This window comes from Botrytis cinerea, chromosome 11 (assembly GCF_000143535.2).
Source record: "Botrytis cinerea B05.10 chromosome 11, complete sequence".
In the NCBI taxonomy this organism is placed as follows: Eukaryota; Fungi; Ascomycota; class Leotiomycetes; order Helotiales; family Sclerotiniaceae; genus Botrytis; species Botrytis cinerea.
In genome coordinates, this window is record NC_037320.1 from 1,490,119 (window position 1) to 1,503,057 (window position 12,939).

The following is a 12,939-nucleotide window of genomic DNA, read 5'->3' on the forward strand; positions in this document are numbered from 1 at the left end:
AGGTCACGAGCTATTGCGAGGATCTGAATGACTTATGTCAGGTGGAGGCGATATGCTTGTGATACGTATCGATTTGACATGTCTAGCCTTCGGAGGATGTTATGTCTATTGAATCTGGGACCGTTGGGAAGAGTTTTAGAGATGGGACCGTGAGGAAGATAACAAAGTGAAGGTCTGGGGACAGAACTTCTGGTGGTTCCAAATGAAAGGCTTAGAAGCTCCACGCCTCAAAGGTTTCCGGTAAGCTGGACATACTGTACTTACACAACCCCTCTTATTCTTCGGAACAACAATTCTCCCATCTTTTTATCTCTGCTCCAATCATATCATCAAATAGAAGCCATGCGCCATTCAAATCGGTTTGTAAATATGAGTACAAATGGAAAGTTGACGATTGGCTATGGCTGATTAGTGGGGTGTCGAAATCAGTGCGATGGACGATAGATAGGTAGCGTTGTGTCTCACCAAAACCCCACCTATGATATACTTCCCGTGTCTGGACTTTGAAGCATCGGTGAAGTGGTAAAGACAACGAGTCTTTCAAGATAAGGATACATATATGCGTCGTGCACCTTTGGAGAGAATCGTAGATGTATGCTATTGAAGTGAAGTCTGCTTGGAGAAACTACAGTCAAAGTAACGAGGGAATTTTTGGAATGACCCTTTTCTTGAATGCGTATGCTTTGACTGGTAACGATGACGATTTACTAGCCGTACGAGGGATTGCTTGGGGTAACATATCCTCCCAAAATCCTTGCTTAGCGTTGAAGCCGGACAATATCAAAGAACGCAAATAAACCAACTTCACGTCGACTTGTAATTCTTGACACTTGACACCCCTCCATTCGAACATACCAGCTTCGATGATTGAACTTTAACTGGGCATTGTCTTCAATTATTTGCACTTTGGTAGGTTTCCCCATTGCCAACTACCCCTATCGAGTCGTTTATTCGCAGACATCGTACAGAAAGCGTCGAAGCCATCATGTCTACTACTGTCTCATCTCAGTTTTAAGTCTACGGCGACGAGTTCGAGTTTCAATTGGCAACATTTGATTGTGCTGTACAGCATGCCACTTGAATCCCCCAATACTCCACAAGGAGAGTCTACTTGTTTGCTTTCAGAGCCCATCACAATTCACGATTTGCTTGATGAATTGTCGTTGTTTATTTAATATCATGATGGCTGAAGTTTAATCCAGCCAACTTTCACTCTTTTGGATAGCACACAACGGGTCCTAACACAAATAAGAAATCTAGGCCGTTACATTTCCCATCGACTTCCACAACCTCTATCCATCTAACAAATATGTCGACGGCGACCCCCCAAGTACCTCCTAGACCCAACAAGTCCCAGGAGCAGGGAAATGCCTCTTCTGGTGCTCCCTCTCTTGGTAGCAACATACCACAAATCCCTCCAAGACCTGCCAATAGACGTGCCGATCGTTCGGTCTCCCCTGCTCGTGAGAGCTTCGCGCGATCTCCTCTCAATGATATGCCCATTCAACAAAATCATGGAAAATCGTCCTTGTACGCCATGAGCAGTGCCAATAGCTCAACAACAGAGCTTGAGGTCCCACATCGTCCATCGAGTGTAGCTCTGCCTTCCATCGGTCAAGAGGGCAATGAATATGCGGAGGTTTTTGGAACCTCGGAAGATCTTAGTTCATCGCCAACGCAAACAAGGAATGTTGCAAATGATTTAAAGCTTCATGCTCCTAAGCCTTCGCACCCCGAGTCCAGTGCTAAGCACAGGGTCTCTGCGGTCACTCGCACTGATTCTAGTCAAGCTGCTGCATATGGCATAGGCAAAGCTGGAAATGACAAAGATAGTAGTTCTCGATCTTTGAAAAACAAATCAAGCTTTGCTAGCAATGCTTCCGCCATCGAGCGTCCCCCATCGAGTACTGGTCATGAGGATGAGCATGGCATTCCTGAGATTGGTCAACAAGTCCCAATGTATCCAAATGCAGGGGACGTTCAAGCACCATCTCCATCCCCATACTCAACTCCTTATGCTCCTGGTATTGGTTTCCACAACGATGGATCAAAGCGTCATCATGAGCGTAAAATAAGTGGCCGTGGAGCAGACATTCCACCAGGAAGTTATGGTCTTCACGGGCATGGCATTATTCCACACGATCGCTTTGAAAAGGCTTATTATGAAAAGCATCCCGAGGTAAGTTTAAAAGTGAATTCTGTTTGATTGCATGAAGTCCAGTTGTATGAACCAATTAAAATTACATAAGTGCCTTATATTACTTAAGTGACAGTGTATCATCAAATGATACATGATATTTTAAGTTACAATCTAACCATATTCTACAGCTTTACAAGAAAGAAACTGCTTCTTATCACGGACCTCTCGGCGAAGGTAGAGCAGAATGGGCTATGAGCAGTGACGACTTGAACAGAATTGTTAGAGACACTGCTAGCAGAGGTGCTGGTCTTGGTAAGGTTTACGAATGCGCTATCCCCATATGATTCTAATCATGAATAGGCACATCTCCAGCAGTGATGAGTACTCCTACCGAACAAATAGGGTTTCAAGCTTCTGAAGAATATGCATCTCGCATGTCCTCTCCTCGCCCACAATCCAGTGGACAACAATCTACTGGCTACAACGTTGCGCATTCTAATGCATCTCAAACGCATGTTGATTCACCCCTGAAGAAAGAAAGCTCTCCTCTTGACGGTTCAAAAGACGAGTTTGAGGGTGCCTTGTCAAAAAGTCTTGATAATCAGTCTGAACGTGCTTACGAGAGTGAAGCGGATCCTGAAGATACTATTCACGTCGATACCCCTAGTCGTCGTTCTAGTAGAATAATCGATCCGGCGAATGAATCAAGGCCATATTCAGCGGCTGGCAGGGATGACGATGAGCTTCGTGAAGAACATGGATATAGCGCTCCTATTCTTGCTTCTGACGAAGTTTCAAAGGAAACTTTTGGATACGAGCTACAGCCTGCTGTTTCTCCATCATTTGAACGCAGAAACATCTATGATGACATAGGATATGGCAGCACGCCTGGAAGCAAACAAACTAGCCGACCTGGAAGCATACATACACCAGCAGTGCGAGCAACTGAGTCAGCGCCATTAGAAGAGGTCCATGAATATGAGCCATTATTCCCAGAAGATGAAAAATTAGGTGCTGAGGAAAAGCCTGAGACTGCGGCTGATCGTTTGAAACGCCCGGAGATCCAAAAACGTAAATTCCCAAGTCAAGACGTGTGGGAAGACACGCCCAATAGCTTGCAATACACTGCAACAGTGTCAACGCCTCAACTTCCAGATCCGGATGAAGATCATGAAGATGCTCATAAAAGATCAAAAGAGACCCCCGAGCAAGAATTTGCCCGACGACAAGAGGAATTGGCCGAGAGAGAAAATGCAAGCACAGATAGTTTCTTGCACCCCCAAAAGAAAGTGTGGTCTCATAAACCACACCTTGCTGCAGAAACCCGATCAAAGAATCTTCAGCAGCGCTTCCCAAGTAGAGATGTGTGGGAAGATACTCCAGACAGTCTTCAATTGCAGACGACTGTTTCAACGCCCCAGACCCCAGAAGTAGATACCATTATGAGTCCATTGGATGAAAGACCCACTACTGGTGCTGTCGTGTTTCATCAAGAGAAGGCAGCAGCTGGCTTTGGACTCGCGCAAGATGAAGGTCGCGCTACGACTGGCATCCCAATGACCAAACCAAGCATTCCTGCTCGGCCCGCTAGATCAAACTCGCCTGATAAAGCTCAGCCAGTCATTCCTGATCGCCCCGCACAAAAGTCGAAGCAAGATGAAGCGGCTCCTCCTCTGCCATTGAAGTCCAAGCCACAAATTCCAGCTCGTCCAGCAAAACCTTCTACACGCGAATCGTCCGAGAACATTCCATTAACAACCGTCCCTTCGAATTCCTCCACTAAATCGATAGGATCTGATAATGGCTCTGCTGCCACTGTAAAGGCAAAGCCGCCTGTCCCTTCCAGACCGGTTGGTGGCAAAATTGCTGCTCTGCAGGGTGGTTTCCTCGCAGATCTTAATTCACGTTTAAAACTCGGACCACAAGCTCCGAAGAAAGAGGAGCCTAAGCCAGAGGAGAAGGTTGAGGAGAAAGAAAAGGTTCCTCTATCAGATGCGAGAAAGGGTAGAGCCAGAGGTCCTGCCCGCAGAGCACCTGCTAAAAGTCCTGCCCCTGTCTCTGCAGCCTCTAAGGAATCTTCTGCTATCGCCTTGGCAAGCTCAGTGCCCTCTACAGTGTGGTATATTGATTCCGAAGAGGTCTTACACGTAGAATCCAAGGCAGACCCCAAACTAGAGGAAGCCGCCACATCCGCCACAAAAGCAACTGAATCTTTAACTCCAACTCTTGCAACAAACACTGCTGGAGAGAGTCTCCATGGTGCTACGGAAATCGCGGCTGGTGCTGAGAAGAGTGCCTCCCCTCCTTCGGCTGAAAAGGATATCCAATCAGAACAAAGAGAGGAGATCCAAAAGGAAGAAGTCATTGCTGATGCTCATGTCAATGATATCGAACCGGAGAAATTAACTGATCTGCCTCCTGTTAAGGATGATGTTGCGGAGAACATACCGGAATCGGAAGCGCAAGCTGAATCTGAAACTGTGGTTGAGAATTAAGATGGTGTAGATGAAGAGAATATGGGTTGCAGGGTATACGTGGTGTGCTAGGCAGTTGGGTTATCGGCGAGCTATAAGTCATGATATGCAATGAGAGTACTATTGAGAGATAGAAATCTAGTACTCCACTACCTTACCGCGTATTTATGTCTAGTGATAGTGTAATTGGTTCTTAGTGTGAAAAGTCTGGTTAGTAAATGGTGTGAAGAATAAAGTTGTCAGGTGCTTTGCGAACATAGTAGTTATGGTATTGTTCGAACCATGGCATGGAGCTTGGGCGATTTTTCGAATAGGTAACTCATGACGAAGCTTAGGAGACGTACGAAGAGGACCATAAATAATAGTATGACAAAAAGAAGTTGAACAGGATGACAAGAAGGCGGAAGTTCTTGTAAATAGTGGTGAGGAGGGCGGTCGGTGGGAAATGGATCGGAGTGGGAATTGTATATTGTGGGATGAGATCTATGGATGAGATGTCAGATGTGTGAGTAGTAAGAAGGATTGGCTGGCTGGCTGTGGCTGGATTTTTGGATTGGTTTTGGAGGTGTGGGGGGTGTGGGGGATGGGTGGGTGGTGATGGGTGAGTTGTAATGGGTAGGGGAATACTGCTAATATATTTTACTCTATGATAGATCGTAGACGGAATGGGAAATTGTTTAGATGGATATCACACTATTCATATTGCAATTTGCCACAGGTGATAGATATGTAACAAAATGGTACGTTTTGCACGCGTATTTATGGAATATGGTACCAGGTGGCTTATGGATGGAAAATAGAAAGAGGTATGGAAGTATGAAAGTACTATTTACTTAATAGCGCTTTTTGTATATGATTACCGGATAGGATAAAGGTCGTAATATCATGAATCTCGAATTTATATTTGAAGTTGGAACGCTAAGAATGCGAAGATCGGAGTGGTTTGGTGTGTATCTTTGAGAGGTGATTTTTGTATCAAGACACGTGGTTATAACTCATGCGAGAGGTGTATATATATGAAGTACTCTCGAGTCCGTGTTTTTGTATCAATTAACTTCACAGAGTCTCGCAACAATGAGCCAGCCATATGTAGGTGGGGTATTTCCTGATGATGTGACAGCTTGGAATGATTTGTCCCATCAATACGTTGTGAGATAGAAGTCGTGGCAAGTGTAAGTAGTTGGAATACACATACAGGGTAATAGGTCAACGAGTTATATATCTAAAGAATATCAATCCATCCTAATACCTTCTTTAGAGTTATGTTTCTGGTAAAGTCGTAGCTTTGTTAGTAAGTCGATCTTCTCCACATCTATCCATCTATGCGAATGATTATTGGAATCATGTGGGTCAATACCTTGATTTGGACTTGAGATTGGCTTGGTGCTTGTATATTTGAACTCTAGAAAATTCATGTGTTGGTTTTAAGTTGTTGGAGCTCTTTACTTGGATATTTCACTTGGGTATGTATTCGATGCTTCTAATCCGATCTGCCATGTAAACTTTTGAAGCTTGTGGAAATAAACATTACAACTAGGTAATGCCATTGTAAAGATTGTAGTTATCGATATTTAGTCGACTTTGTTCTTCCTACATAGAAATTAACATGGCCCAATGCGAATGTGGTAGTTAAAGAAATCCAAAAATGACTTTCTTAGCGATAATATCATACTCTTAAGACATCGAATTGGTTAAAGACAGGAAATTACGGCGCCAATATAGTTCAATTTCAAGTCGTATCATGATCAACCAATGATCTATTGATTACAATCGGAGACTTTTTCAATAGGGCTAATGTTAATAATGCTGACTTGAGTTTTTGACTTCTAGGTTTTTAGCGAGTTTGATAGCTCGCTAGTTTTAGCCCCTTTTAAGCTTTCCGATGCCAAAAGTACGATGACCGTTTTGTACTCCCCAGTTTTGAATGAGATTCTTTAGAGGAAGTCGGCATGCGATATGATGCATTAATTTACCCTATGAGTTAACTTTGTGATGTTTAACATGTGGGTATGTGGATTTTGGTGATGTGAAACTGGTGCTATGTATTTTTATATATATATTTTGGACATGACAATCGATGACAGGTCGATCATCACGATAGGCAAGAACAAGCTCGTCAGCTAGCGGGTATTTTTTCCGAAGAAATTCTTGACAGGTGTGAAGGTTTCATAGACTGGGCAGAATTGGCGACTTGGTGTGAGTTAGTTAAATTTAGTTGCATTTAGGGTGAACTAGTCCTCTTCCAAGTCAACTTCTGTAGCTATGTAGGCACGTCATTTATTTTACCAGTCTATATAAGTATAGTATTTGCCCCATTTTCGTAAATCTGAGAATAAAATACGATTACTTAGGAAAATCTATCACATTGCTCTCTCGCTTTACTTCATTCTGCAAGATCCTCTTGCAGTTTTCTTTATCCCCTCTCTTCTCAGGAAAAGTCTTGTGGTATGCTATAATTCTTGTTGTGCAGACAAGTAAATGATTCACAGCTAATTTCCATGTTCAGATCGATCGATCACTTCGACATGATTATAGGTGTGTCTCTACTGCTGCCCTTGGCAGTAGTTTTACTTCTCCCTGCGATCGCTCTAGGTGCCGACTATGGCGAAGAGGTCAATCCCGCTTCCCAATTCAAAACGAAGACAATCCCAGATGGCACGATGCCTCCGTTGCAGAATTTTGGGGTACTCGCAGAAAACCGTTTGAGTTCTTGGGATGATGAGAATCTTACGCTCACTACTAATGTTTTAATACCTGGAAACTTTCTGGCAAGGAAGCACTTATCAAATGGGTATGTTTTCCTAGTCATCAAATCTTTGGGACTATCAACAGTCTGGAAGGCAGTTTGAGAATGAGGAGCTATATAATTCAGATATACTTAGAACGTTTAGATGGTTTGGATTGTTGATATCTTGAATATTCAATTGCTCTTGAAGATTATGCCTTAGTCTCTTCTGATATTCTGGACCATTGGTCATTCCAAAATTGTTTATCATCTTCAACACAGTACTAGTATTAACAAAGGTATATGCTAATATTCTCGTCTTAGATACATTGGCCTTGCTGAGGCTTCGCTTGGTCCATTTTTCGAAAGAGACTTCAATCAAACACATCGAGATGGAAAGCAGCCAACGGAACCATGGCCGGAATTCAATCCTCGTCAGAGTTTCGCAGGCATCATTGGATTTTTCGACCGACAACACAATACGACGGAAACAAATTATCCAGAACTTCTCGATCGAGGTGATGAGAGTGTTATTTCTGGTATACCTCACTTCACTGATATATATGTCACCGCTGGTGATCAGGTGCTCAATGCTACTGTGAACTTGGCTACCATCAGCAATTACAGCAGTTCGCTGAACTTGATGAATGCAACGGCAAGTTGGAGTTACACATGGACTCCAATTTTGAATGGCAGTTCAAGCTTTGAGATCGAGTATGTGGCATTTATTAGTGCAGCCAGAGTCAACGTCGCTGCTGTTCAATTGACTGTCACGCCATTGAACAACGCAACAAAACACATCACTATAACTGATATCCTGGATGGTAGAAGTGCTGTTAGGTCATTTTTGGGACAGAAGGGCCATGATGATGCTGCGTCTATTTATGTATCGAATCACCCAAATGGCCTTCAAGATGTTTCGGCATGGACATACTCCACGGCAAAATTATTAAACGGTAGCTTGAGCTCCGACTCACAGAGGTCTATCGTATCTCCTAACAATAATTCTATGACTATTGGACAAAAATGGAATCTTGAGATACCACATGGACATTCAATCACCTTTCAGAAATTCGTTGGTATTGCCTCGACGGACAAATTCCCCAATGCACAAATGACAGCAGCTCAGGCATCTGATAATGCAACAAGAGATGGATGGGATGTGCTTCATACGGAGCACACTGCAATCTGGAATCAACGTATGCAAAACAAAATCGTCGATTACAGGAATCCTGCCACCGGTCGTCTACCCGAGAACGATACTACGGCCGAGGTTGATCAAATCAATGCTGCTGTTAGTCGATACATGATCCTTCAAACACTCCTTCAAGAAGGTGATAATGATCTAAATGACAACGGCATCAGTGTTGGGGGAATTACTGCTGATCCATACGCTGGTATGACTTTCTGGGATATGGATATCTGGATGTTCCCTGGTATAGCTCTGACTGATCCTGATTATGCTCTTCAAATGATCAAATACCGTGTCAAGATGTATGCTCAGGCCAAAGCAAACGCTCAAGAAGATTACGTGCAGGAAAAGTACAAGTTCGATGATGATTCAATCTTGTACTCTTGGACTTCGGGCAGATATGGCAATGCTACTGGAACGGGTCCCGCATTAGATTACGAGTATCATATCAATACCGACGTGGAAAAGATGATGTTGGACTACAGAAGAATTACTCGCAATGAGGAATACTTCAGAGAAGAATTATGACCAGTAGTCGAGAGTGTAGGGCATACTATTGAGGGGATACTTCAAAAAGATGCTCAGGGAAAATGGAATATCTGGAATATGACTGACCCTGACGAATGGACTAACCATGTCAAAAATGGTGCTTTCACTCAAGCATCATTTTTCCAAATCATGAACTCCATAATTTCCATTAAAAAGGAATATAATGAAATAATTCCACCTAATTGGCTCGACATAGCCGAGAACATTACTATTCCTGTTTCTTCCTCTGGCATTACTCTCGAATACGAAGATATGCCCTCCAACATAACCGTCAAGCAAGCTGATGTAACGTTGATGCTCCACCCTCTTTCTCTTCCAGAGTCATCGAAGCCTATAAACTATACGCTCGAAAGAAAACAAGCCGACCTTCAGTATTACACACAAAAGCAATCACTCCATGGTCCAGCCATGACATTTGCCATTAATACCATCGCTACACTAAGATACGGACGTTCCGGTTGCTCAGCCTCTACCTACAACAAGATGGGTGTATTTTCCAATCTTCGCGCACCATGGTTCCTGATGAGTGAACAAGCTAACGATGACACTAACGCAAATGGAGGATACCCACCCGCATTTCCATTTTTGACCGGTCATGGCGGTACGATGCAAATCGCTTTCTACGGATATCTAGGTCTGGATTCTTCGCAAGACGTTCTCACTATCCAACCAACTCTTCCTCCGCCAAAACAATATCTCAACCTTCATGAGTTCAATTGGGGAGGATATACATTCAGTGCTAGTATGAATAACACTCATACTAACATTACATTTACTGGAGTCTCGCCTTCTTCCTCCAACCCCCAGAACTCAACTTCTGTTCCTATAGTTCAAAATCTTCCTGCATCTCGTCATCCACAGGTCAACTTCATGCTGTCTCTCAACCAGACTCTTACGTTGGAAAATGACATGTATTGGCAAGATCTCACCACACCCAATAACCTAATTCAATGTCTTCCTATCATCGGATCTGATCCAACCGAGCTAAATCGCTGGCCAGAGAGTGTCAATGACGGGGACGTAGGAACAAGTTGGCAGCCCGAGAATACTCATGCGTCTTCTATCTCTATCAATACTACGTCTGTAGCAGGTGAAAGAGTGAAGAAAATTAATGTAGTATGGGGGCAACGAATTCCGACCAGCGCTTTTGTTATTATATTTAACTCCACCAATGCGTCAGAAGGAGAAGGAGAAGAGTTCCTCCTTTCTCTTCCTGATATGGATACTCCAGATGTGGCAAATATCATCATAGCCAGAGATTTCGATGCGCTAGCAGATGCTATGTCTTCCGATAATTCTCCAGAAGGCGATGGTGAAAAGTACTCTGGGGACGATGTAAGACTCGAAGAAGGTTACAAAACGACTTATGTGCTACCTGATGATAGATTAGTATATATGGGAGATACAGCTGTGCTTCAGATTGCTGGATGTGTAGGCACTAGCTGTGGAGTTTTTGGAGATGAGGCAGGGGCTACGGTAGAAGAGTGGGAAATAATTGGTGAGGCTTAGAGTGAGGGTGTGGTTTTGGAATTGGGCTTGGAGGGGAGTTCGGCGTTCACTGCAAATTAGGCCACGCTTCTAGAGCAGTGGGATATTCAATGTTCGACGTCTAATATTTGGTGTTGATTATTTTCTTAATAGACGGCATTTAACAACAGCGGACTGATATAATCATATCTCTTGATTCTGTTATTTTCAAGTACTAGATTATGTATCTCGTCCTGCTCTAATTCTAGTGGCAAGTGAATTTACTTCTGGTCATTGCATACAAGTGAAGCCAACCCCTTTACTACAAGTCTCATCATATTTGGAACTGGTTCTTTACATCCAATAGGTTCTGTCAACATATCTTTCATTCACAGTCAGTTAAACAGGAAACCATCAATAGCTTAGCGCCCTTTAAGACATTCGTGAAAATGTGACAGAGAGCTCAAATTTGGCATTGAAGATCGTAAATTGCAAAGTTTTATGGTTAATAGACTTTCTAGGTCTGATTCTCACAATCTTCAATTGTTTTAGTAATTCACAAAAACAATCATAATTCCAAATTTCATTCCAAAGTCATCAACTTCTCTCCCAATCCATTCATCGACTTCCAACCAAACATGCAAATACTATGTGCACACGCTTATTGTATGATTAGTATTTTAGTTCTGATCATCAGACACATTGATTTTTCGCAATCCGGTTCTGAACCTTGGATGGCCCCTTTCTTCCATGTGGGCAGCCGACGAAACGTAATTTTTAGTGTATCTTGTTGGTTGGATGCGAGCTACACAACACAATCTACTTGTAGAGACTGGCTAAATAACAAACATCAAATCATAAAATATTTTCCTCGGTGATGAGTTGACATACGTTACCTACTGTAGAATCTAAACGCAGTATAGTTTCAGCTATGGGTCTCTACACCAGTTTTGATCTGGTTCCACGCCTATCTGAAGGGATAGAAGATCAAAAGAGCTGGAAACTCTTCATTAAAGCCGTCAAAGAACACTACCAAAACGATGATTTAGTAGAAGCTAAACAGAATTTTGTCGTATTAAAAGTAGACCGGGATCTTTTTCTTCTGTTTGAGGGCCATAAGCTTGTGCGAATCTGTTCGTCACGGTGAGCGGTCGAGGATTATTTAGATACAACCACTCGGATTACAGCCGAGCATTTTGGCTCTCGAGTTCATATTTTGAAAGAGAAACTCAAACAGGAAAGGTTTTATAGATGGGTTGATGTTTATGACTTACGAAAGTCTTTTGGGAAGGTATGTTAGTCTTGATCCGCTTGTCATCAGATGCATTTGCTAATGATATTTAGCTGGGTGAACCAAATGCTTCGGTCGTCATCAATTCTAATATACCAAAGAGCCATCCAAAGACTGGAAATGATTTGAGGGTGTTCAGTATCGGGCAGGTGCCAGGCAAAGGGAATGGTCTAATAGCTCGCTTCAATGTCGACAAAGTAAAACAAACGAATACTTTCGAAGAAACCTCTTTTGGAAATCAGGACTGTCTCGGCACCAATAGCATATCTCGAAATTGAAATTTCGCAGAAAGGCCAAAAGATTTTCAAATCAGAGCAGCGGCAATTTCTTTTCACTTCAAAGCAACATTTCCAAGGTCCGGCTATTTCCCAATATTAAAGTGAACAACACTAAAGGTCGCGGTACTGGCTCTGAAATTGTTGACATATATCCTAAGATCTGTCTCGTGAATCACGATTGTCTTCCCAATACGCATACTTACTGAAAGTCCAAAACAGAAAGCAGTAATATACATGTCGTTTGCACCGTTGAAACAGGAGAGAAGATAACCATTGCGTACCGCCCAGTAAAGGAAATGCATTCGATACGCGACACACATAGCTCAAGAGAGCGCATGCACTTGATTCTGCGTGTCATCTTTGCAGCCTCCCACCAGCCGAAACTCAAGTGAGAGATACTTAACGAACCTACCTTGAATTTCTTAGACATGAAATCCATGATGAGAATTTTTTTTTTTTGAACAACCTAAAGAAAGTCTATCAGACTGCCATCCCTCTATTCAGATACCTAAAGAGGAGAATAAGATAGGGTAAACATTTTGATCTCCGAAATCTGCTGGACTGCCTTTAATATTAGCATTGTGCAAAATGCTCAAGCGTGAGCGAGCTGTTTTATGAAGGGAGATTATAGTGAGAGAGTTCTGTATAAAGAAGAGAATGGCTCAGCCTTCCAGAACATGAGAAGATTGACGAGGAAACCGACCCAATATGAAAGGTTCGCGCCAACAAATAAGTGGCAGACTGGAAAAAAGGAAGTTCCAAAGATATTTAATCCTGAAGAATTTGAAAAATGGCTGTGGAGAAATGGAATATAGAATTATTG

At 42.7% G+C, this 12,939-nt stretch overlaps 2 protein-coding genes across 5 annotated transcripts; both read left to right on the forward strand.

Moving 5' to 3' along the window:
- The first annotated feature begins 670 nt into the window (after positions 1 to 670).
- On the forward strand, positions 671 to 5,391 carry BCIN_11g03990 (hypothetical protein). 4 transcript variants are annotated; one of them, XM_024695998.1, is made up of 4 exons: positions 671 to 909; positions 1,203 to 2,179; positions 2,329 to 2,452; positions 2,501 to 5,391. In XM_024695998.1, exons 2-4 carry the CDS (start codon positions 1,310 to 1,312, stop codon positions 4,633 to 4,635), a joined length of 3,129 nt encoding a protein of 1,042 aa, XP_024551799.1. In that variant the 5' UTR covers positions 671 to 909; positions 1,203 to 1,309; the 3' UTR covers positions 4,636 to 5,391. The 4 variants fall into 4 exon arrangements, with proteins under 4 accessions (XP_024551799.1, XP_024551798.1, XP_024551800.1 ...); XM_024695996.1 differs by having other exon boundaries at positions 1,253 to 2,179; XM_024695997.1 differs by having other exon boundaries at positions 1,261 to 2,179.
- Positions 5,392 to 7,008: 1,617 nt separating this feature from the next.
- Positions 7,009 to 10,734, forward strand: BCIN_11g04000 (hypothetical protein). Its single transcript, XM_001558497.2, has 2 exons — positions 7,009 to 7,405; positions 7,664 to 10,734. The coding sequence occupies exons 1-2, from the start codon at positions 7,113 to 7,115 to the stop codon at positions 9,057 to 9,059; spliced, it is 1,689 nt and encodes a 562-aa protein (XP_001558547.2). The 5' UTR covers positions 7,009 to 7,112; the 3' UTR covers positions 9,060 to 10,734.
- The last annotated feature ends 2,205 nt before the right edge of the window (positions 10,735 to 12,939 follow it).

What these genes read in the sequence shown, in the direction of transcription:
- BCIN_11g04000 (XM_001558497.2), top strand. Translation starts at nt 7,113, where the DNA reads ATGTTCAGATCGATCGATCACTTCGACATGATTATAGGTGTGTCTCTA. An exon ending in AGGAAGCACTTATCAAATGG is followed by an intron (nt 7,406 to 7,663) that starts GTATGTTTTCCT and finishes TTCTCGTCTTAG; the next exon opens with ATACATTGGCCTTGCTGAGG.
- BCIN_11g03990 (XM_001558498.2), top strand. Translation starts at nt 1,310, where the DNA reads ATGTCGACGGCGACCCCCCAAGTACCTCCTAGACCCAACAAGTCCCAG. An exon ending in ATTATGAAAAGCATCCCGAG is followed by an intron (nt 2,180 to 2,328) that starts GTAAGTTTAAAA and finishes CATATTCTACAG; the next exon opens with CTTTACAAGAAAGAAACTGC. An exon ending in TAGCAGAGGTGCTGGTCTTG is followed by an intron (nt 2,453 to 2,500) that starts GTAAGGTTTACG and finishes AATCATGAATAG; the next exon opens with GCACATCTCCAGCAGTGATG.